The sequence below is a fragment of the Microtus oregoni genome, unplaced genomic scaffold, assembly GCF_018167655.1.
Source record: "Microtus oregoni isolate MIOR12 unplaced genomic scaffold, Mior012 000010F_ref0000083, whole genome shotgun sequence".
Classification (NCBI taxonomy): Eukaryota; Metazoa; Chordata; class Mammalia; order Rodentia; family Cricetidae; genus Microtus; species Microtus oregoni.
In genome coordinates this window covers 23,823,604-23,847,329 of record NW_024543069.1, presented here as the reverse complement: position 1 = coordinate 23,847,329, position 23,726 = coordinate 23,823,604, and the positions used below count along the sequence as shown (strand labels likewise).

The following is a 23,726-nucleotide window of genomic DNA, read 5'->3' as shown; positions in this document are numbered from 1 at the left end:
CCAATTGCTGCTAAGAAATGGGGGCAGCTTAGATGACCGTGCAAAGGATGGCATATAAAGAAATTGTGGCTCACAGACACGATGGAATTTCATTCGGCCATCAAGAAAAACAGAATCGTGAGAGTTACAGAATCACGTAATGGATGAATGGAGAATCTTTATGGTAAGTGAACTACGCAAGGAGCAGTAAGGCAAGCACATGGGTTTTCTTTAACAAGAAATCTAGGTGTGTGTGTGTGTGTGTGTGTGTGTGTGTGTAAGCAGTGAAAGTATCAAGGAGACTAAGAGAGCAGGAAAGAGATCTTAAGGGGAGTAGAAGAGGGAGGGTGAGGGAGTTCATGCCACATGAAAGCAGAAAGGGGGGTCGGAAGAGGTCAGTAGCAGAAGATGAGTAAGACCAAAGCCTGACATGTGTGTATGAAAATGCCGTAGCAAAGCCCATTAGCTTATATGTCGACCTTCAGAATTAGTTTTAAGAAGCTTGTTACGGCTTAAACATGAGGTGTCCTGCTCAGCTGATGCCCTGAATGTGTGGGCCACATCTGTTGGCATTATCTTAAAGGTTGTATGTATGGACTGGCTGGCAGAAGCAGGTTCCTAGGGTCAAGTCTTTGAAGGTTGTATTTGTTCCTGGGCCTGGTCTAGCTCTTTCTGTTTTCTGGTCAACCAAGATGTGAACAGCCCCACCTCCTGCTTCTGCTGGCACAGTTGGGGTCACTCCTGCCTCTGTCCATTCACTGCCACGGTTGGACTGTTGTGTAATCCTTCCTTCCCTTAAGTAGCTTTGGCCAGGAATTTCGTCACAGGCATGCAAACATGATTTAACAAGGGGTTACAAGATAAAGAGTCATCTTCGGGAAAATGCATTTATATATTCTGTATAAATCTTGATTTACACACTGTACTCAAGTAATACTCTATCTGCAGCTACCATGTATTCTAGTGTGTATTTAAGTAAGTCCATATGTGAAAGTGGAAATTTCATGGGACCAGCATCCTCATTATAGACTTCTATAAATCTGCTTTGCGTTACACTTGAACTATAGTCCAGGTCTTGGCATAATTTCAGGGTCATCTTCAGTGATGGCAGATGTGGGCACACGGGGAGACGTGGACACATAGGAAGACATGGACACACAGGGAGACGTGGACACACAGGGAGACGTGGGCACACAGGGAGACGTGGACACATAGGAAGACGTGGACACACAGGGAGACGTGGACACACAGGGTCTTTCTAATATTCTTCCATTCCAGTCTGCTAAGTATCTGTGTGAGCCGAGCCAAGCAGAGCTAGGGAGCCCTTGTAGAACTGCTGGGATAGTCACAGTCATAGAAAACCATAATTGGTCCAAACAAACAACTTGGGAAAATGCATTAGTATTCCACTGAAGAATAATAATTTAGAAAAAAGGAAAGCGAGAAAATATTCAGACCTGAAAGTCTCTAAAACACCTCTCAATGGTTAAGTTTCTCAGTGTTACCTGTAAGATAACTGTGAACTCAAATTACACAAACTTGCCAAAAACGTGGGCAGGATGAAAATAGACAGGAGCATTGTTGATAAGGACCAAGGGGCTCCGCTTTCCCCCATTTTCAGTGCAATTTATTCACTGTGTTTTCAGACACAAAGCACAGGTGAAACCTACCTCTCGCTGACAGTAAACATCTGCTGGGGGTGTGCAGAGGGGAGCCCTGGCAGAGAGACTGGGTCCCTAAGAAGGAGAGTGGGATGAACATCTATTGCGCTCTAAGAGAATGTAAAGAGGGGTCTTGCAGAAGTCCAGCACACGAGGGGCCAGGAAGTGCTGCCCAGTTGAAGGTGGAGAGGCCTCTTTTCAAAAGTCAAGGAAAAAATAGAAATAAGAATCCTATTTTTAAAGGAAAGAATAATTAATATCCAGGGTCCAAAGACAACAGGGGAGAACAGTGTGTTTAGCGGAGGGACCCATCTGTAGATAGGGACCTAATGTTTAAGGGGTGACAGGCCAGCACAAATTCAAAATAATAATTTCAGAGACAGCCCTTTTATTTTTGCCAGTCCTTTTCTAGCTTCCTATTGTGATTAATAATTTCCTTCCTCAGCACTTACCCACTCTATTAAAAGCGTCGTTCTCAAAGTGGTATCATCGCCTGGGGCGCAATGTCACTTCTCATCAATGCCCTCAGTATTCTGCACAAACTGTATTTCTGCTTCACACATTTCCCTGTTTTATGATTATATAAAGTAAAATGTGGCCTTGAATCGGAGTTGAAGAAGGGTTTTATTCATTTGCTGTTGGCTTTGGTTTAAGAAAATGACTAGGATATAACACGTAACATCTTAACATGTAGTGGTCAGGGAGGGACTTCGGTGAGCCACAGGGCTCCCTGAATAGTTTTGCTTGTTTATTAAAGTAGCTGTCATATGTTTTTTTTGTTTGTTTGTTCATTTGTTAGGTTTTTGAGGCAGGGTTTCTCTAGGCTTTGGAACCTGTCCGGAACTAGCTCTTGTAGACCAGGCTGACCTCGAACTCACAGAGATCCGCCTGCCTCTGCCTCCCGAGTGCTGGGATTAAAGGCGTGCGCCACCACTACTTGGCTGTCATATGTATTTTTACAGTTCTGTTTCAGATGAATTGTACCCTGGGGATAAATTAGATTCTCATTATTTATTCTAACCTAGGAACATTTGATTTAATTTTTGAATTCATTGGTGATGACTTCCAATTTTGTGCATTTATTTTACACCACAGAACGGTCACAATCATGCACCTTGATGTATATCTGTTGATATCTCTTAGAAGTTAAATATCAACGTCTCACTAAAATTTAAGCAAGATCAGTGACCTAAACTAGTGCTGTAGTTTAATCACGAGAGAAAAATTTTAAACACATAGGAAGTGCAAATTAAACTTACTTATAAATGAAGTTTCTCCCAGGTACCCTCTGCGTTTAAGAACAATATCTAGAAACTTGAAATCTTCGTTGATCAAGTAGTATTCCTTTTCAAATGAGATCCACGCCCAGTTCAATCGAAAATGCTGGTTGGTTAACTTGTTTCCACCTGGAAAATAAGAATGTAAACCTTACATTACTGCTTTCTTGAATGGACGGCCTTAACAGTCCACGAACGAGAAAGCTCTGAAAAGAATACTAATGGATTTAATACACGGACTCCAGGACACTTGTGTGGAGGTAGAGCCGGCCTCTCAGTAACTGTCAGATATTCCCAGATATGGCCCCTCAGAAATTCCTCCTTCTTTCAGGACGGAAGTGTGGGAAGGGGAGAGGATCACGTAGCATTCTGAAGCCAAGAACGTCATAAAACAGAGAGGGGTAGATCTGGGAACAGCAGGGGGATGAATGGGATGGAAATACCTTGTGTGGGCTGTCAGTTAATAAAAAGATACTTTAAAAAAAAACCCACTCACCACAAGGTGCCGCTGGTGAGCAAGCGTTTCTCTATAGAGGGTTGCAATGTTCTTACACACACAAAAACCTTCCCAAATACCTTTTTCTGGTTCGCAGAGCAATTGGGTGGAAGGCTTTAATTATAAGCACTTACAGAAAAACAAATATTCTTGCCCCACCCCCCTTTCCACCAGACTCCACTCCATTGCAGAAAGCAAACAGACAGCCTTTTTCATTGGCCTCCCCTCTCCTCCCACCTCCCCACCGAAACGGAGCTGGCAGCCTCTAGGGAGAAAGAGAACCTTGTGTGTGATCTCTCTAATGCGAGAGCTACTCTGTTGAGTAAAACAAAGAACTGCTTATCAGCTGATCACTCCACACCTAGCCCTCAACGGCTTGTCTTTTGATCTGGGAGGTTTATAAACAAAGGCGTCACTAATTCCTTTTAAGTCTTTCTGGAAAAGAGTAAGGGGACAAGGCCTAAATAACAAACACAGCTAAAGGGGTGGTTTGTATTCTGGGTTCCTCTCTTTTGAGTCCACACAAAAAGAGCTATGTAGAGAAAAATGGGGGGGGGGGGGGATGTCAAGACTCTGGTTGGCTGAGTAAAAATCTATCGGAGGCAAAGCAACCAGGGGAGGAACATACCGTCTGCTTTCTCTTAACTTTTTATAAGTAAAAACCATGGTGACTTTGAGTTATCAGCTCTCACACCCGACAACCTGAAAACCTCATGCAGCTGAGACTATGCAGGGAAATTGGTTCTCTTATTGCCTGACTTGGCATCGCAGCCTCTCAGAAAGTCCCACAACGCATGCCAGAGGCAAAGGGATGTTTTATCGCTCCTGTCAATCTTCCATGGGAGTTTTGTCCCCAAAGAAGCCAAAACAGATTTGTAAGGAAGCACTCATTGTAATTATTTCCTTCATCACCCCAGACCTGAGAAAACTCAAGGCTTATACTCCATTGTCCTACAGCAGACCACTGCAAAGCTGGTCAGTCACTGCACAGAAGATTCGGGGGCAGAGCTGCAACTCTGGTAGCGCTTTGCCTGGTGTTCACAAGGTCCTCAGTTCGATCCCCAGTACCGCCGAGTGGTTGCACCACCACGGAAATCAATAAATATGAAATCCTTACTGAAGCTCTTAAAACTGTGATGCAGAAGCGACAACATGTGCTTTGGCTGCAGCTACGTAAAATGCACCGTACACACAGGATAATTGTATGCTTAGAGCTGATGAGGTGCTGGACAATTCAGCTTTTAGTTAATTTCTGGTCTGACTGTTGTTTGTTTGCTGGTTTGGATTTTGAGGCAGGGTCTCACTACACAGTGCGAGCACAGACTTCCGACTTGCAATACTCTTAACTCAGTCTCTTGAATACAGGTGAACACACCCTCCATAATTACTTTCTAAATTAATTTTTTAAATATTTATTTTAATATTTTATGTGTATAGGTGTTTTGCTTGCATGTATGTGTGTGTATCATAAGCCTGCCTGGTGCTTGTGGAGGCTGAAAATGGAGTAACAGGTGGTTGCGAGCCACCACATGGGTGTCAGGGAGACAGCCATGATCTGTTGTCATGCCACAGTCCAAAGGATGAGGGCCAATTGTTCACGTAACCATGTGATGGCTTATCTCATGTTCTTATCACGATGGTTATCTCAGGCCACTTTGTTACAGCAGAGAAGACCTGATCTAACTGATTGCATAGTTTATGAACAGCCAGAAGAGAGTCTGTAGGTTCTGGTAGGAAGAAAAGAGAAAGGGACTGGAGAGAGATGGCTCAGTGGTTAAGAGCATTGCCTGCTCTTCCAAAGGTCCTGAGTTCAATTCCCGGCAACCACATGGTGGCTCACAACCATCTGTAACAAGGTCTGGTGCCCTCTTCTGGCCTTCGGCATACACACAGATAAACTATTATATGCATAATAAATAATAAATAAATATAAAAAAAGAGAAGGGGATGGAATCACTAACTACCGGATGTTAGTAGCATCCCTCGCGTACACAGACAGGATATCACAGTGCGCCATCACTTGTATAGAAGAGAGGCGATCATATCCAACCCTTCACTGTATTTTTTTTATGTACGAACATGGGGGCGGGGCTTGCATGATGCATGGTCTCCTTTCTAACACCCATCACTTTTCTCTTCCTCTTGGCAATGTCTATTTTTCCAAATTTGACGATATTTAGCCAGTCTTACAATTTGATTTTCTTTCCTGAAATAGTCTAAGAAGTGGCAATGTCTTTTAAACACTACACACTGAAGACTACTGGGTGGTGGAGGGCTTTGATCACCCCTGAATGAATCAAGACACCCCAGCAAGCTGTAGCACTCGCTGGCCCCTTTGTTGGATTCGTTTTCTTACAAAATACTCTCGACAGCCTCATTTCCTAAGTGTAGGTATTTACTGTCTGATTGTTTCTGCCTCTGAGTCTGACCCCTGATCTAGAGAACAGCCACTTTATTTTCATTATTGTTAGAGTAAAAAAAAAAAAGGCCACTAAATGGAGTAGAATTCTACTGTTTTGGTTAAAGGAAATGCCTCATTTACTGGGTCATATGACACTTATGTAACATCCAGTACCTAATCCTTTCATTTAAAAATATTGTTTTTAAGGATACATCTAAATTGTCTTTCATTTTGGAACAGGTACCAAATTGCTGGCTTATCCACAGGTTCCCAGTCACATCTGGCTGAATAAATATTTTCATGGGTTCCCAACACTTTCATTGAAAGAAAACCAGAAACAGTACCCGGAGCCTTTGCTTTTTGTAAGGACGATGCTATGGTCCAAATGAATTATCACAGGGATTTAGAATTTAGTATTCAGTGGATATTTAACTAGAGAGCACCAAGTCACACCTGTGAAGTCCAATCCAAAACAATGAGCGGCCACCTGACTCCTCTGAACACATGAGCCATCCTGAGGTTTAGAACTTGCAGCACCTCAGCAGTCCCTTGTTGGGTAAGGAAGATGCCGGGACACAGAAGGACTAAACTCTGCTGACTTGAACTCCGTGTGTTAAGAGTGTGATTGATCCTGTAGAACTGAACTGTGTTTTACGCACACAGTGGAAATCAACCTGGCTTCTTCTATACCATGCGAATGAATCTAACCTCCGCAGATGGGAACAATACATGTCAATGCTGTGAGACTAGGGCTACATGACTGAATGTGGAACTGTCCATAAAATTAATCAGCTTAAAAACCAGACAAATTTTATTTACGTGATTGGCTGCTTTTTAAAAGCAGACCCCAGTGTCAGATGCCCCAGGAGCTGGAAACAAATTAAGGCCCATGGCTTGTGTCATAAATCTCCACAACAGGTGCCTGACAGCTGATAACCACACTCCCCAATGCTTTGTCCCCAAGCCCTGACACCAGAGCCATTAAGGTTTTGATGAGAAGGCTTCCTTTGAACTTTTCCAGCTGGTCTTTAGGCTGTTACAATTTTCTTTTTTCAGTTCAGACTCAATAGTGACTTTAGAATAACAAAGAATCGCAGATCTTCAGACTGGCTTTCCTGATTTCCCTTAAGACAAAGGGCACACTTAATAACCATCACACAGTGTGCCACAGCCCTGACCTGTGCTGTTGAGGGAGGAGGCCCAACATTTAGCTTTGATGAGGAATCTGTCCTTAGACAAAAGTTAATTAGCAGAATACTGTCCTTTTATGGTAAATTCCACTTGCCAAGAATAAGATTCAATCTAGAGACTTCCCTAGAAGTCAAATAGGCATCCACAATGAAACAAAAGCTAATCTGGATTTAACCTTTCAAAGCCAAAGATAGAGACAGATATTTAAGGGCTGGAAATGTAGGTCAATAGTAGGGTGCTCACCTAGAAATGGGTGTGTATATTGGAAAAGATTTAAGGCATTATTATTACCTGATTTATGGGCAAAATTATGTCATTTTATTTTTAAGCAAATTTGAGAAAGTTTTTGTTTTTCTTTAAAAGCAAGCCAGCCTTAATCACCATCTGGACCGAGTTGGTGAGATTCCGGCTGTGCTTATGGGAGTTAGTGATTCCCGCTACGCTCATGTAACGGATTCATTTCACTGTCGTGTCTGTGACAAGACGCATCTCTAACTTTGCACTGGCCTTAGGCTCTTCATAGGAGAGACAGTCAGCTTGTAGAACCAGACCCCTGACTCTTAAAGTCAGGCTGATTTTACTGCTCTCTGAGCTGCCTGGTACAAAACATAAGCCAACCTGGGTCTTTGGATTTCAGGAGTCAGTCTTCAACTACGGGGCATGACGCATGCGCAAGCGCAAACCATACAGGCCAGAGACTGTCAAGTACTGCGAGGTGCTGCACTGCGGCTGAAGCTGCACGTACGCGGAGGAGGGATTTCTTTACCCAGAGGGAATCCGAGACAACACATGGAAGAGACAGTGGTTAAATGGTCCTTAAGTCAGGGTGCCATTTGGACATTCAGGGTGGTGGAGGCAAAGATGCTTCTGGATGAGAAACCCAGGAACAAGAGAACTTCAGAGAATGCAGTTTTGTGGGTGCCTAGCGAATTTGCTACATATTCGTTTTCGCTTTTTTGCTGTTGAAGTCACTGGAAATCAGAGAGAAGAAGATGACTGTAGATGAGGTTCGCCCAAAGTTTGACTTGAGTGCAGGAGGGGACGGCTCACGCTGACGTGACACAGACACACAGATAAGAACACCTTAGACCCTGAAGCCACTGGGACGGATGGGAGGCGGACTAAGAATTGCCCTTACTTTGTGTCGTTTTCCAGACTACATACTACAGCAAATGCTTCTATGTTTTGCTAAGTAGTGTATTTCAGTTAAAACATTAAAATTACTCACACGTGCAACAGCTGGTCATCAATAAATCATGTTCTCCTTTCGTTCTGTGTAGCTCCACCCCTCAGCCCGTGTAGCCCCACCTCCTCAACCTGTGTAGTCCCACCTCCTCAGCCTGAGTAGCCCCACCTCCTCGGCCTGTGTAGCCCCACCCCCTCAGCCTGAGTAGCCCCACCCTGCTCCCACTGCCTTATAAGTTGCATAAAAGAGGCTGCAGAGAACAAGGGGTCAGATCCACTGAGCAGTAAAAGAACTTGTAGAGAATGGTAGGGGAGAAGTGGAAGGGAACGGGGCACAGTTGGATATTAGTACATGTGTGCATGTGCACCCCCCCCACACACACACATAGATCTATCATCTGGGGAAGCATAAGGAAGGGTACCCATCACAGCAAAGAGAGTGATGGAGACAGGATATATTCAGAGCTGCCCCATGAACAACTCCGAGAGCAGCTTTAGTATGGCTTAGCACACACTTTACTCTTCGTATGTATGTATGCATGTATGTATATGGTTTATTTTGTGTGTGCACTGTGTGGGTCTACGCTTAAAAAAGACTGAGTGTGGAGGTCAGAGAACAGTGTGTAGGCGTTGAAAGTCAGCTCTCTTCTATTGTCATGTGGGTTATGGGGATTGGACTGAAGTCACCAGACTTGGTGACGGGTGTACCAGCTGAGCCATCTCATCTACCTACCTTACTCTTTATTCTTGTGCAGCCTCTGCAGAGAAGCAGTTGTAAGAAGATGTGATGGCGAGGCTGACAAACATCTCCATCCCCCTTAGAAGCCAAGGGTACCACAGTCCACAGCACGCCTTGTAGGGTGCTCTTTGGGGTGTGGTTCACCATGTATACTTCCATGAACGCTATGGAAGGTGGCACATGGTGTGTGCTGCTACACAAGGCTCCAAAGGGTTAAATTCATATCCACAGACTACACCACAGGTTGATATATCCCCAATCCACACGAATCTTCCATTCTATATTTGCAAACTCACCTATCTGTAACAACGTAACTGCAACCCCTAAAATCAACACAAGGCATTTCAGTGGTCAGTCTTGAGCATGGGCACATGGTGTTTAAGTTGTAATCACCTGAACCATTATTACCCGCATTCAACACACAGTAGGTCAGGGATTTCTACACTCTGAGAACCAGGTCAGAGGGCATGGGGTTAAATCCGTGTATAGAGTATATCAGGGCCAATTTAACACCAACTTCGGGTATTCTTTTCTTCTACTTCTTCCCAGTCATCTGATCAGTTCATTGAGGTCACCATTGAATTTCAGACCATGCTAGCACCCTTTAAATCTTCTCAGGTTAATGAATTCATAAACTGATGCCATGGGATAGACTGTCCCTCCACTGCTGGCCAAGACCCCGAGGCCCCCAGACAGTAAGATGAACACAGAAATGAACACAAGAGCTCAGAGTGTCTAACTTCAGAAGGGATTCGGAGGCTACACAAGGCTGGGCTGAGGAGGCTGAGAGGTGACCACTTCTGATGGAGGGGTTCAGCAGGCCACAGCTGGGTGGGAGCCTCAAGCCTGAGCCTTCAGGGCTCCTTCTAGTAACTAAGTACAACCCCTTCCTCCCCACTAAGCTTCAGCTGCCCCCTCATGCCCCCCATCGCCCCGCCCAGCAAACAAGGAATTAAAATGAAAAGGAATGTGCTTAATTTCATCCTTGCAACCCCCTCACAACAGAAGAACCACTGATGTCCATCTTCTGACCTAGGGTTTGAGAGGCTTTGCTCAATCAAGCCTGACTAGTTTGTGTCACATGTCATCTCCTGAGTTAAGACTTGGTGGAGCTAAGGTCTTGGCTGCTGGTATGCATGCTCAGGATGAGGAATTCCGGCGCACATCCACCTGAATGTGCACCTGAAAAGGGCAAAGGACAAAGTAAACACAGGTAATTGCAAGGTGAACTCTCACCCACTGTTCCAGGAGCATTTGCAGCCTGGAAGCTAACACTTAATTTTCATTCCTGTCACGCAAGCAGCTAAGGATTTTTTTCTTTCACTTAATTTTGCTGATCAGGCAATACATTAAAGAAATAATTATGTTGTTGAACAGCACAAATACAGACATTAGGTATTTTAGAGTAGGGCATGGACCAGCCATTAATCCTCACTTGCTCTTTTATCAATGCCTCAGAAAGGTGTAGTTCCGATAGACTGATTGTAAAGGCATTGTTTTATCGTGAAAGATGAATATATTACCTGGTGGTTTGAGCCTGCTCTAGTGGTCCTTTGATAGGCTTATATATTTAAACATTTCAAATATGAAATATAAAAGTATTAATATATTATACCTGTGTATGTTTTTAACTTTGGGGAGGTCTTACCTTTTCTCTTTTTTTTTAAAGCCACCTAGAACTAATTTGCTATCATCCTCCTAATTTCCCATAGAAATAAAGATGTAAGCAAACAAACATTTTCACAGAAGCCCTGACTGCTTTTCCAGAGAGCAGAGTTAGGAAGATCCACACCCACATCACCCTCTGGGGACAGGAAAAAAAAAAAAAAACACAAAGCAAACACCTGGTGCAGTGAGATTTCACGCAAGCCCTGCCTGAAGCTACAAATAAATTTATTAGATCTCTGGCAACTTGTTCTTAAAATAAACTTAATGGCCTCCGGGTCTCTATTCAAACCAAAGCTTAATTCCTTTTGTGGCGCCAGGGCCAGACAGGCTCCCCCACCCCATGAAGAGGGGAGGGGAGGGAGGGGGCGTGGCCCACCACCTCCAGGAGTAACCGGTTTAGTGTGTTGTAGTTGACTCCCCGTGAGGTGAGGCTTCTGATTACCATCAGTGTGACAGTACCCCACACCACAGTGAGGCGAAGCCATATAGCCACGGGCACTATGACCCAACTATGCTTTCTTCTGTGTTATATCCACGGGAACAGACAAAAATACAAAAATGGAAAAAGTATATGTTTCTTAAGCTGATTGTTGAAAAGGAAACAACAACAATCAAGCCCTTAATTCCTCTCGTCCCATTATCACCAGCATTTAAATTTGATGGCAAGGCTGGGAGGTTTGGTTGAGATGGGAGCAGGAAAGTCATCCTATGATCAAAACACTGGGATTGACTTTGAACTCAGACAGTGGGAGGCCAGAACTAAGAGGACCCTTCTTTAGAGCTAATTTTTCTTTATTTGTTGGCTGTGCAGATTGAAATCGGAATTGTTCACACATTTTCGGCTCTATTTTTGGCAGCAAAAAATTAAGTTTCTGAAATTTGGGATTTCTTTTTAAAATCATAACGATTCTATCATATTAACTGTGCAAATTCAAGGGTTTCACTGTGACATTCTATACCTGCATGGCTGGCCCAGCCACAGCAGCTCCCACCCCTGTCCTGGTCACTTCTCTCTTGCCTTCCTCTCCCCACGCTCACTCCCTGGCTTCCTTCTCCCTAATGAGCTATCTTTCTGTTTTGTTTTGTTTTTGAAGTTGTAAACTTTAAGTTTTGACAATTAAAAACAATTATGGAATTATGCCTGGTTATCCAGCTATTGCGCCTGCGGGAATCAGCACAGCCTTGTCCACAAAGGAGAGAAGGAAGGAAGAAAAGCATTGAGGAGATGGGAGAGAGACAGAGACCATGGGCAACCTCAGGGTCTCAGGTCAGTTCATTGTGTTCATTGTTTCTTCTCATCTATTTCAGATTAGATTTGCAAAGGGAGCCTTGCTGCTTAACCTGCAGGAGGATTTAATTAGTCAAACCCTTTGGTAACGGGTCTGATCCCTTCAAAGTTAGGCAAGCAATACAATGGAATCCTCTTGGTGATGCATGTCTCTAAAACACAATAATTTGTTTACATATTTAGCTGGGAAGAGGAGGAAGGGGGATGGGGGAGAGGTTGGAGAGGGGAGCAGGAGAAGGAAGGAGAGGAGGGAGAAGAGAAGCAGGAGACGAAACTGACAGCATCCATTTTTCCTCTACATAATTAGCAAGTGTCCACTGTCCACACTTCTTCAACAAGCACGTTTTTAAAAGGGCACCTCTGTCTTTTTAAAACACCAAGATTATAAGTGTTGTGTTTGGAAAATAATTTAAAGCTTGAATCCAACTGTTTTCAAGCTAAATATATATGTATATGTATATATTTGTTTTCTTGAGACAAGGTTTCTCTGTGTATCTTTGGCTGTCCTGGAACTCACTCTGTAGACCAGGCTGGACTCAAACTCACAGAGATCTGCCTACCTCTGCCTCCTGAGTGCTGGGATTAAAAGAGTGTGGCACCATGCGCTACTTAAAAATGTTTTTTTTTCCTCTTTCTTTCAGCTAGGAAAAGGTCTTAGGAGTATTTTTACTATTCTTATTTGTTAAGCAACAATGTCTTATGGAGGGGAAAATATATTATTAGCAATAAGAAGTAGTAGCAGGTTAGCTATGATAAGGTATCCCTGTAAATCTTCAATGGTATTTTGGGCTAAAAATTTATAGAGGCATTGCCAACAAATCATGAGCCCAATTTTCTTCAGTATTACAACTAAGCGGAGGCAGGCTGAGCTATATTTGCAGGTCCTAACGTTAGGTAGTCTATGGTCTCTGGACTTTGTAATGTTCCAAATGTCGAGCATTTCTGGTGTGATTTTCAGTTCTTCAGAAAATGCTGTTAAGAAAGGTAACCCCAGCATCCGTTTGTTCTGAGCAATCACATGAAGCCCTGACCAGGCTTCTTGTGGAATTTTGGACTTTGGTGTCTACTTGGTAGAAAATGAAGGCCAGTTGACAAACTGGTCTGTTAGGCCAAAGTAAATGACATTTTTCTCTACTTGGTTAATGGGCCGTGCATGGTGAACCTGCTAACGCTTTGCGATAACAGTCACAACACAGAGGTCATACCTACCCCAGGCAGGCATTTTTAAAGGGCATCCTTCAACAGCAAACACAGTGCCTTTAATATAGTCTAACCTAGTGCTCTCTGGGAATGGCTGATAATTTTTGCTTCTGGGGAACATTTTGGCAAAGTCTAGAGACTTTGTGTTTTTATGCTTTTACACATGTGCACACATGCATGTTGAGTGTACATGGATGAACATGTGCATATGTGTCTGAATGCACATAGAAGCCAGAAGCGAGCATTAGGTGTTTGTTTTTGATCACTCATTATCCACCTTATATTTTGAGACAGAGTTCTCACACTAAGCCTGGAGCTCACCCGTTAGCGGATTGCCCAGTGAGTTCCTGAGACTGCCTTGTCTTGAACCTACACCCATAGGCCAAAGCTGAAATTATAGACAGGGGCCAATCAAACCTGATTCTATGAGGGTTTGGGGGATCCAAACTCAGGTCTTCATGTCTGTGCCACAGGCACTTAACGAGATCTCCCAGCCTTTAGACAGCTCCCTAGCCTCTTAGACAGCTCCTCAGCCCTAGTCTTGGTTGTCATAACTGCAGAGGAAAGAGATAGGGAGAAGACAGAGGGAACAACATCTTCGGGGAGTCCAAGGGTCTTACAATACCCAGGACAGACAGATCCCACCCTGCATCCATACACAAATCTTTAGAACTATCTCCCTAGGGTTCAGTGGTTAAGAGTACTTGTTGCTCTTCCAGAGGACCTGAGATCAGTTCCCAGCACCCATATCGGGTGGCTTACCACCATCTATAACTCCTGCTCTCGGGGATCAGACGCCTGTGTCAGGACACCTGAACTCACAAGCATGTGCCCACATGCACTCACAAGAACCTACATATACTTCAAAATAAAAATAAAACCAACTATGTCTTAAGAAGAGAATTACCTGGCACCAAACATCAACATGGCTAATGCAGACAGGCCTTGGTCCAAGGGTACCTAATGTAAGCACAGCGGCAGACTGCCCTGGGCAAACCAGTGTTTTCTTACTGTATCTTCAGTATGTTGATCTTGTGTAAGTGCTCAGACCTTCTCCCACTGGTGCAGCTATGTTTCCAGCAAAGGCATTTTATTTTCCTCCTACAGGAAACAGTTGAGCTGGTAGTTTTCCCAATCAGTTAAAATTTACAGCTAATCCCAGGGGACACTGGGGTGGGGAAGGACCTTTAGAAATTCACTGGGTCCATGTGAAACTCTACACCTAGTTTAGGTTTTAATAGGAATCATGTATCAGATTGGCCTGTTCTAGTCTAGATATTTCAGTAGATGAGGTTTCACGGGAGCACCTGAGAGTCTGAAACCACGAAGGCAGAAAGGGTCTCCTGAAGTCACTGTAGATAACGCCACTGAGCACCAGGCCCATGTTATTCAGACTTCCACTTTCTAGGACACTTTGTAGCCAATAGTGGAAATACTGCATATTCAATGCAAGCATGCACTTGAGTGCAAACACACGTGCATGCACACACATGCATGCATGCTCATACAGACGTGTTCATATGCACATTCATGTTCACATGCATGCACACACACACACATATTCACACACATGCACGTCCTCACTTTTCCTTTTACAGAGAATGAGACAGTTTCCAAAAGTCCATATCACACCAGGGCTAGAGAGATGGCTCAGCGGTTAAGAATACTGTCTGTTCTTGCAGAGGATCGAGGTTTAGTTTCTAGCCCCCACATGGTGCCTAACAACTGTCTGTAATTCCAGTTCTAGGGGGTCTTATGCCCTCTTCTAGCTTACAAGGGCACCAAGTACTCACGTAGTACACACACATACAGACAGACAAAACACCCACACACGTAAAAGCAAACAAAAGCATAGAACATAGAGCACCCTTACATTTTCCTCCGCCAACATGCAGGAGACAATTTTTCTTTTGGAATCCATATTTTCTGGACATTGACCCTCATTGTGTGGGACTTTTTGTCATCCCGCTACACACACACACACACACACACTGCATTGACTAGGAAGGAGTTAGGCAGCATTAAGCTGTATAAAAGGTCTATCCTGAAGGAATATGTGGGGACTCTGAGTCAAGACTGTGCCTTGAAGGCCTATGAGGAAGGGATCCCATTTGTTAAGTGACCTCTAACTGGTACACCTTGGCACAAGTCGGCTTCTAGTATGGACAAAGACCAGGCAGAGGGTCCTGGGTATCTGTCCCATCATCTGTCACCAACAGGTAGGATGGGATTTCAGAAATTTCAGGAGCAAAATCCAATACCATTAATAAATATTTTTTCCCTGTCAGAAATAGAAATTCTTGTTCCAGTTGTAAGATAACAAATCTCAACTGTCAGTGTGCTAGGATTTGTAAGTATGCAGGAGACAGACTTCTTGAAACATCTTTTGAATTAGCTAGATTAGGTTAACTAGGGTGGGCAGAGCCACCCTCACTATGGGCAGCACCATTCCATGGGGTGGGAGGAGCCACCTTAACCGTGGGCGGCACCATTCCATGGGGTGGGAGGAGCCACCTTAACCGTGGGCGGCACCATTCCACGGGGTGGGAGGAGCCACCTTAACCGTGGGCGGCACCATTCCATAGGGTAGGAAGAGCCACCTTAACTGTGGGCAGCACCATTCCATGGGGTGGGAGGAGCCCCCTTAACCGTGGGCGACACCATTCCATAGGGTGGGAAGAGCCACCTTAACCGTGGGCGGCACCATTCCATGGGGTGGGAGGAGCCACCTTAACCGTGGGTGGCACCATTCCACGGGGTGGGAGGAGCCACCTTAACCGTGGGCGGCACCATTCCATAGGGTGGGAAGAGCCACCTTAACTGTGGGCGGCACCATTCCATGGGGTGGGAGGAGCCACCTTAACCGTGGGTGGCACCATTCCACGGGGTGGGAAGAGCCACCTTAACCGTGGGCGGCACCATTCAACGGGGTGGGAGGAGCCACCTTAACTGTGGGCAGCACCATTCCAAGGGTTGGGTCCTACACTGAGTAATAAAGAATCTAAGCACCAGCATTCAACTCCCAGTGATTCCTGACTGTGGATGCCATGTGGCCCCTCCTCTGTAGTTGCTTCCTGTTGGGTATTTCAACCCAGCATTGAGAAAAGCTGCTAAAACTGGGTGCTCCTAACTTCTAATTCAGATGGCAAAGCAAATATACTTACCTGTAGGGTGCCAAGAAAAGCGAGTTCGAATAAATACAGCTGGCTCCTGGTATACTTGTCCCATAGAAGACATACTGAGCATTAGAATCACATATTCATATAGTTGGATTTTTGTGACTTAACAACAGAGTGCTCCACTTTTTTTTTTTTAATTAATCAAATGTGGGATCAGATCTCAACGGAGACAAAGATCAGGATTTTCTCCAGCTTAAAAATAAAACAAACAAAACTCCGGCCAAAGCTGCCAGCAATGTAGAGCGACATTAGCACCTGGTTTTCAGTTGGATCTTAAATTTACTCCCTGTGGACATTTAAAGCCCATGTCTGTCCAACTCGGATAAAGGATTTTCAGGCTTACTAAGAAGAACGCTTCTGTAGCAAGGAAACCACCAGTTCGGGAAGTATGGGCTTAGCAGGGCTCTGGAAAGAGGCTAAAACCCCGATTAACAGAAACAAAGTGTGAAAGCCCACGCTCCACAAGTCTGTACTTATTTCTCACTCATCAGCTACTCCCTCCCAGGAGAACTGTAGCAAACAGCTCGGTGTCTAGCATCTCTTCAGAAACACTTATGTCTATTGTGTGTGTGTGTGTGTGTGTGTGTGTGAGAGAGAGAGAGAGAGAGAGAGAGAGAGAGAGAGAGAGAGAGAGAGAGAGAGCATGCTGATGTGTATGTACCACAGGCATGCGATTCCTGTAGAGGCCAAGAGAGGGTGTGTTCTCACTACCGAACCATCTCTCCAGTCCCAGGTACCCATCAATTTCAGAAGAAATAGAAATGACATTTTGATTCACATCTCAGATTTTTTTTTTTGTAATGATGTTGACATATTCTACTGGGAAATTCTTGTGGTTTTCAGAAGAACCAAACATGTTTCAAATTAAAATCATGAATTAGTTCCATTCGTGATGCAGCTAGGTGCAAAGATTTGTGTGTGTGTGTGTGTGTGTGTGTGTGCACACACATACATGCCTGAAACTTTAGGGCAATAAATATGCTTATAATACACACAGGATAATATGTAGACACACACATATATTACATATATATATATATATATATATATATATATATATATATATATATATATAATGGTCAGCTTTATGCCCCCTAGAAATTGAAACTAATAATTGTCTGAGACAATGAACACACAGAAAGCCATCAGTACCCTTAAAAGAACAGTAGAAAAACCATGTTTTAGGAATTTCAAGATTCACAGAAAAACTTCATGGTATTTTTTTTTTTCTTACCTTATTGGTGGCAAAGAGAATGGCTGTGATCCCATATCCCCTGTCTCAGGATCCCAGGACAGGGCGGGTGGCAGAGGAGCTCAGGGTTCAGTGGGACCTATACATGCTGGACCAAGGAGATCTGGGCAAAGGCCACTAGGCTGAGCTGCCCTCACTTGCATACAAGAGCTGAGTTCAGATACTTGGCCTGGATTAGAGGCTGCAGGGCCAGTGTTCGGAAATGTTTCCAGCTAGGAGGCAGGGCATCTGCGCACCCCTGTCTAGGTAAACTCTCCCCACCACCAGGGCTTCATTTGTTCTAGGACTCAAGCCCCTTTAGGTATTTAGGACCTTCATTCCTTTCATGCCAATCGTTCCCTTGAGCAATTTCCCCTTTTCCTAACTTCTGCTATAAATGCTGTTCGTCAAATGCAGAGGGAGCGCTCAGTTAGTGATCCAGCTTACACTACACACAGGGGTCTTAGCCAGCTGACACTGCACACAGGCTTTTCTTTTCAAGTTTTCCTAGAAATGAGAGCTGTATAATAGCGAATATTTTATTTTACTTTTACGATTTTTATTTTATGTGTATGGCTCTTTTTACAGGCATACATGTCCGTGTACCTCGTGTGTGCTTGATGCCCACAGAGGCCAGAAGAGGACATTGGGCCCTAGAACTGAAGTTACAGATGGTTGTGAACCACCATGTGGGGGCTGGAAATTGAACTCAGGTCCTCTGGAATAACGGCCAGTGCTCTTAACCACTGAGCCATCTCTCCAGTCCCAATATCAATATTCTAATGAAAAGAGGATTTAATAAGCATGAGTATTTCAATGATTTTTGTCTGTACAATGCCATGGCTTTCACTAATTTCCTATATATTAGTTCATGAAATCATGGCTGGTTTACTTCCTCTTCCCAGTTCCGACTTCCTAAACATTCCATCTGTCACTCACGTCACTGCTAGATGAAAACGTTCACCTAGAAAAGTGACCTGGATGCTATCATTTTCATGTATTAGAAAAAAAGTCTTAATCAGAACTTCATTATGCTTTATGCTGGACATTCCTAGACAGCTTTGCAAAATTATCACGGGTAACAGATTGAAGCCACGTAGAAGCTTGGCTGTGTGCAGGTCTCTCTACTTAATAAGCATCTCTTAGCCTTACCCAAGAGTTCAATAAAGCTGGGACATTGTTTTGCAGAGAAAGGACCTGGAGTTATTGAGGCTAGGTTTAGAGTTCCAGAGATATAATTCAGGACAGAAGAGTAAAGATAGCCATAAAGACCCACAGAAACACTGTGGTGAGTTCAATTAGTACTTCTACCCCGGGGTGAGGAGAGATTCCCTAGGGAATAGGCAGAATGATCAAGCTGTTAGAAACAGGATGAGCGCTGCCTTCCTAATTTTCCCTTACTAGAGAACCTGTCTACCACATCACTCCTCACTAATAACTATCACCACATGCTCTCCCACTCCTCTTCCTCCAGCAGGAACTAGTCATAAAAGGGCAGGTCTCTGAAAGGATACCATGGATAAAACTTTCCTATCGACTTAGTGCAGCATACAAGGGCACAACTGTTTTAAAAAGTGGTAGCATACAATGGTGGTTCTTTGCAATTAACATTTTAATTATCTGCATCAGTTAGTGATGCCCGGAGAGTCAATAACAGTCTACTGTATTCTTTCTTCACGGCGGGTATTGCAATGAAGCCAGAGAACACAATGAACAGAATATAGAAGGATCCATTTGTTTCTTTATGAGGAAGAGCGACTGGAAACGGGAACTGACAACTCCCTCTGTGTTTTGTTCTTGAGGAGGATGGGTCACATGATCATTGGATTTGTCTGTTGGCTTCGGTTAATAATCTCAATAAACAATTCTGCCTCAGGTCTATTTGGGAGTTTCTGGTTCTGAGTGCTCACATTGTTTAAGCCCCATTGTGAAAATACTGAATATTTAAATATTTAAAACCCCACTCATTTCATTTCATCCTTTGCTCATAAGTCTTCAATGTTTATGAGATGAGATAATGTAGTTCCAGACCGGCAAAATACAATCTATAATGACATGTCCTTTTAAGTAATTTTTATAGATTAAATATTTGAGCAAACTTATTCGTACCGTTACAACTGGACTTGCTTATATAAAAACACTGACGAAGACCCCAGACCCTAGCTCAGGCTGAATGCCCCTTAGTGTTTATATAATATGGCTCAGTTGTGATCAGCTTCTGGCTATGTTGGCTTTGTGCTACCCAGCAGGCGTAAATAGTTACTAGAAGGAAGAGGGGTGATGTGCAGCTGTAAACCTAAATGTGAGCTTCTGTGCTCGGTCTCTGTTGCTGTGAGAATACCGAGTCAGCTGACAAGAGGAAAGACTTGACTTTGGTTCATTAGAGGATTCAGACCATGGCCACTTGGCTTTGCTGCTCTGGCTTTGTGAACACGGTGGCAGAGAGCATGCTGGGAAACAAGGTTTCTTACCTCTCAGCAGCCAAGAAGCTAGGGGGGGGAAAAAAGAACCAAAGAAAGAGACAGGACAGAGCCCTTAACATCCGCCTTTCTAAATCCACATCCTCCAATGAGGCCCCACCCTGGGAGGAGCATCATCTCTGCTAGCACCCCTCCATGGGCTTTAGAGTCAAGCCTTAACAGACATTCGAGTGGGAAAAGCACCACTAACATTGACCGCTGTTATTCTTCTCGCAATACTCCCAAGCCTAACTATGAACATAAAACAGAGATTTTGACATCAACATCAGTATTTTCTAAAGCAGCACAGATAGTAACTTTAAGTTATAGGGTACTCCAATCACTGCATAATCCTCAATAAGCAAGGCCCAGTTATGTATCCCATATCAGCTAAGACCAGAAAAGACGTCTTTGCTCCATATACACTCTCATAGAATATCTGTGGGTAACACATGAGCAGTGTTTGGCTGTGAGGTTAAAGGAGGGAATATGTACCATGATTCATACAGAAGAGCCAGTCGAAGAGGGAGCAGAGCTGAGTTTCTCTGGGGCAGCTGGGCAGCGAGCAGCATGGGTTTCCACTTCCTAGGAAGGGAGACCCTGAACATCCACCAGACAAGCACAGGAAGAAAGGCCATGCTCATCCATGCATGGAAGACCAAGCGGGGCGCCCTATAGCTCAGAGTTCTCTAACTCTCCTTCTCGTACCAATCAAGAGAGAACTCAACACCCACAACCCCGGACCCTTCACCTTCTGTGAACTTCATCCTCAGAACAGTGGGTTTCTTGACCCCAGAAATGCATTTATCCAATCTAGGTTGCCACGCTCCCTGGACATTTGGTAATATCTGTATTATTCCTTTATCCTATCCTGGATTTTGTCTATAAAAAACAAAGTCTTTTTCAGGGACTGAAGAGATGGCTCAGTTTAGAGCATGTACTGCTCTTGCAGAGGATCCAACTTTGGCTCCCAGCATCCACGTCGAACAACTTACAACTGCCTATAACTCCAGCTCCAAGGTATTATGGGATAATTGCTTTGTACACTGCGAAGATGTATCTTTGCAAGGCACCTTCTGATTAGTTTAATAAAGAGCTGAATGGCTAATATCTAGGCAGGAGAGGATAGACAGGACCTCTGGGAAGAGATAAGAACTATGGGAAAAAGAGAAGCGGAATTTGTCATCCAGGCACAGAGAAAATGGGATGTGTAGTACCAAGGAGAGGTAACAAGCAACATGGCAGAATGTAGGTTAATATGAATGAGTTCATTTCAGTTACAAGAGCTAGTTGGTAACAAGCCTAAGCTAAGGCCAAGCTTTCATAGTTAAGAAGTCTCCGTGTCATTATTTGGGAGCTGGTGATCCAAAGAGACTCCAACTACACCAAGTGCTCTCTTTTGGCCTCTGTGGGCACCTATACCCACATGCACATTCCCCCCCCCCCACAGATGCACAAGTATTTTTAATTACATATAATTAAAAATAATTATAAAAAAAATTTTCTTTTTGTTTCGTTTTGTTTTTCGAGACAGGGTTTCTCTGTGTAGCCCTGGCTGTCCTGGAACTTGAATTGTAGACCAGGCTAACCTTTAACTCAAAGATCCAGCTGTCTTTGCCTGCTGAGCACTGGGATTAAAGGCGTGTGCCACCACCACCTGGTGGAGATTTTTTTCATTTCTTACTCCCTGCCTTCAGGTCACTATTGCTGTGATGAAACACTATGAGCAAAGAGACCTGGGGAGGAAAACATTTGCTCAGTGAATGTTTCCACACCACAGTTCACCATCAAAGGAAGTCAGGACAGGAACTCAAGCTGGGCAGGGACCTGGAGGCAGCAGCTGAGGCAGAGGCCACAGAGGGGTGCTACATACTGGTTCGGGTACCCAGGGTGGACTAGACATTGCTGAGAGTTGCCATGTGGCATTCTCAGGCCCGCGTGTGAACATAGCAAGGTAGATAGGTTTTTTTTTTTTTTTGACTTTTCGAGACAGGGTTTCTCTGTAGCTTTTGGTTCCTGTCCTGGAACTAACTCTTGTAGACCAGGCTGGCCTCGAATTCACAGAGATCCGCCTGCCTCTGCCTCCCGAGTGCTCGGATTAAAGGCGTGCGCCACCACCGCCCGGCCCGAAGTGGATAGTTTTATTGTGCCTGTTTTCCAGCCAGGAACCTGGATTTCGTCCGGTCCCCCACCTCCAACACTTCCCCCTAGTTAGTGTGGTGCCGTCAGCTGGTTTGGGACTGAAAATTGCCTCGCCTGAGAAGTGAGATCATGCAGCAGGATATCACGCTCATGGGGATTTCTTCCGTGCTCCCTGGGACTCTTCAGTTTCCACACAATACCTCCTGTTACCAGCAGTTGCGAGAGCTCTCAGAGTGCGCAGCCTCTCTCACACTCTGCATCTGTCTGAAACTGAGCTCATCTCACAGTCCCGGCGAGCGCCCTTTTCTCCAGAGACTGCAGCGTGGCCATTCATTTCCGCTGGAGCTGGATCAGCCATTCACACTGCCAGGGCGTCAGCCCCGCTGTCCCCTGGGGACTTTGGATCCCACACACATCCCAAAGCTGAACCCGCACCGTGTCTTTGCTTAGCTACCTCTTGTGTTTCATAGGACAGAGAATACGAATAATGCTGTTTCCCTCTTCAGCGGCTAACGCAGAACACTGCGAGTTACACCGGCTTCCCCCACATTCACTGGGCCCCATTATCTAATTGCTACTAGGCCTAAACATCTCTGGAATCCCGTCTCCTTTTTTTCCTTTGCCATAGCAACTTGTTCTCTCTGCCACGTGATCTGTCTACCTGGTTTGTCTGAGTCCTACTCCGCTCTTCTCCCTTATCTAGGTTCCACACACCTTGACTATGCCAGCAAAGCATATTCATCGTTTCCAACCACTTCCCCGACTCCCCACTGCCTTGAGAAGAATATATAAAACCTGAGAAGATGTACGAACCTCCCTTAACCTTCCCACTCTGGCTTCTCAGATACCTCCATGTAAACCACCCCCAAACTATCCTGGTCCAAGCAACATGAAGAGGCCTCGCCATGTCCTCTCAACAGGAGTCAATGTTTAGTGAACATCTAGTGCTCACTAAACACTGATTGAATTGTTATCCTGTCCAGTGTTCTAGAAAACTCTCAAGTCATTTACTTTAAATGTACTATTAGTTCCAACTTTCAAATTAAGAGTCCCGAACCAGACTGCATACTGTACATATAAACATAGATCATAAGCCGGATCATTTACAACAGCCTGTACTTTGCCCTAGATGTTGGATAGAAATAGTCTGATATGGTTCCTCAATCTTTTTGATGTCTTTGGTGAAGGGATTATATGGATTATAATATATAACGATATGAATTACATGGATTAATATATTGAATGCATACCCATATGTACTCCAAACTTCTAATACTCAAACATCTGGAGAATTTCTTCAGTCCCTGATTGTTCAAAAGTGAAGTTCAGTAATTGTCTTATTTCTTTTTTTTCCCACTACCTTAACATAAGCAAGGCTTAAGGAGCTGTGTTGGGATGGAAGAAACAAGACGAAGGAGACAGATGGGCCCAGACCTGTGTACCTCACTTGGAACTCCCTTCAGCAGGAGCAGAGCACACACAGAGGCCTCTGTGGCAGCGGCAAACACTCCAGAAGGAAAGCGTGTTGAAGTTGAGTCTAAAAGGAAGCAAATCAAGTCCAAGTCGAGAAAGCCGTAAAAGCACTAGAGTCAGCGAGATGAAGTGCAGACACCACTGAAAATGAGTGTGG

General features: G+C 44.3%; 1 protein-coding gene across 1 annotated transcript in view; it reads right to left on the bottom strand.

Moving 5' to 3' along the window:
• Positions 1-23,726, bottom strand: part of Frem2 (FRAS1 related extracellular matrix 2) — a 126,202-nt gene that overhangs the window by 67,149 nt on the left and 35,327 nt on the right. Inside the window, exon 3 of the mRNA XM_041659196.1 lies at positions 2,900-3,046. Coding sequence (XP_041515130.1) covers positions 2,900-3,046 — 147 coding nt within the window. The remainder of the gene's footprint in view (positions 1-2,899; positions 3,047-23,726) is intronic.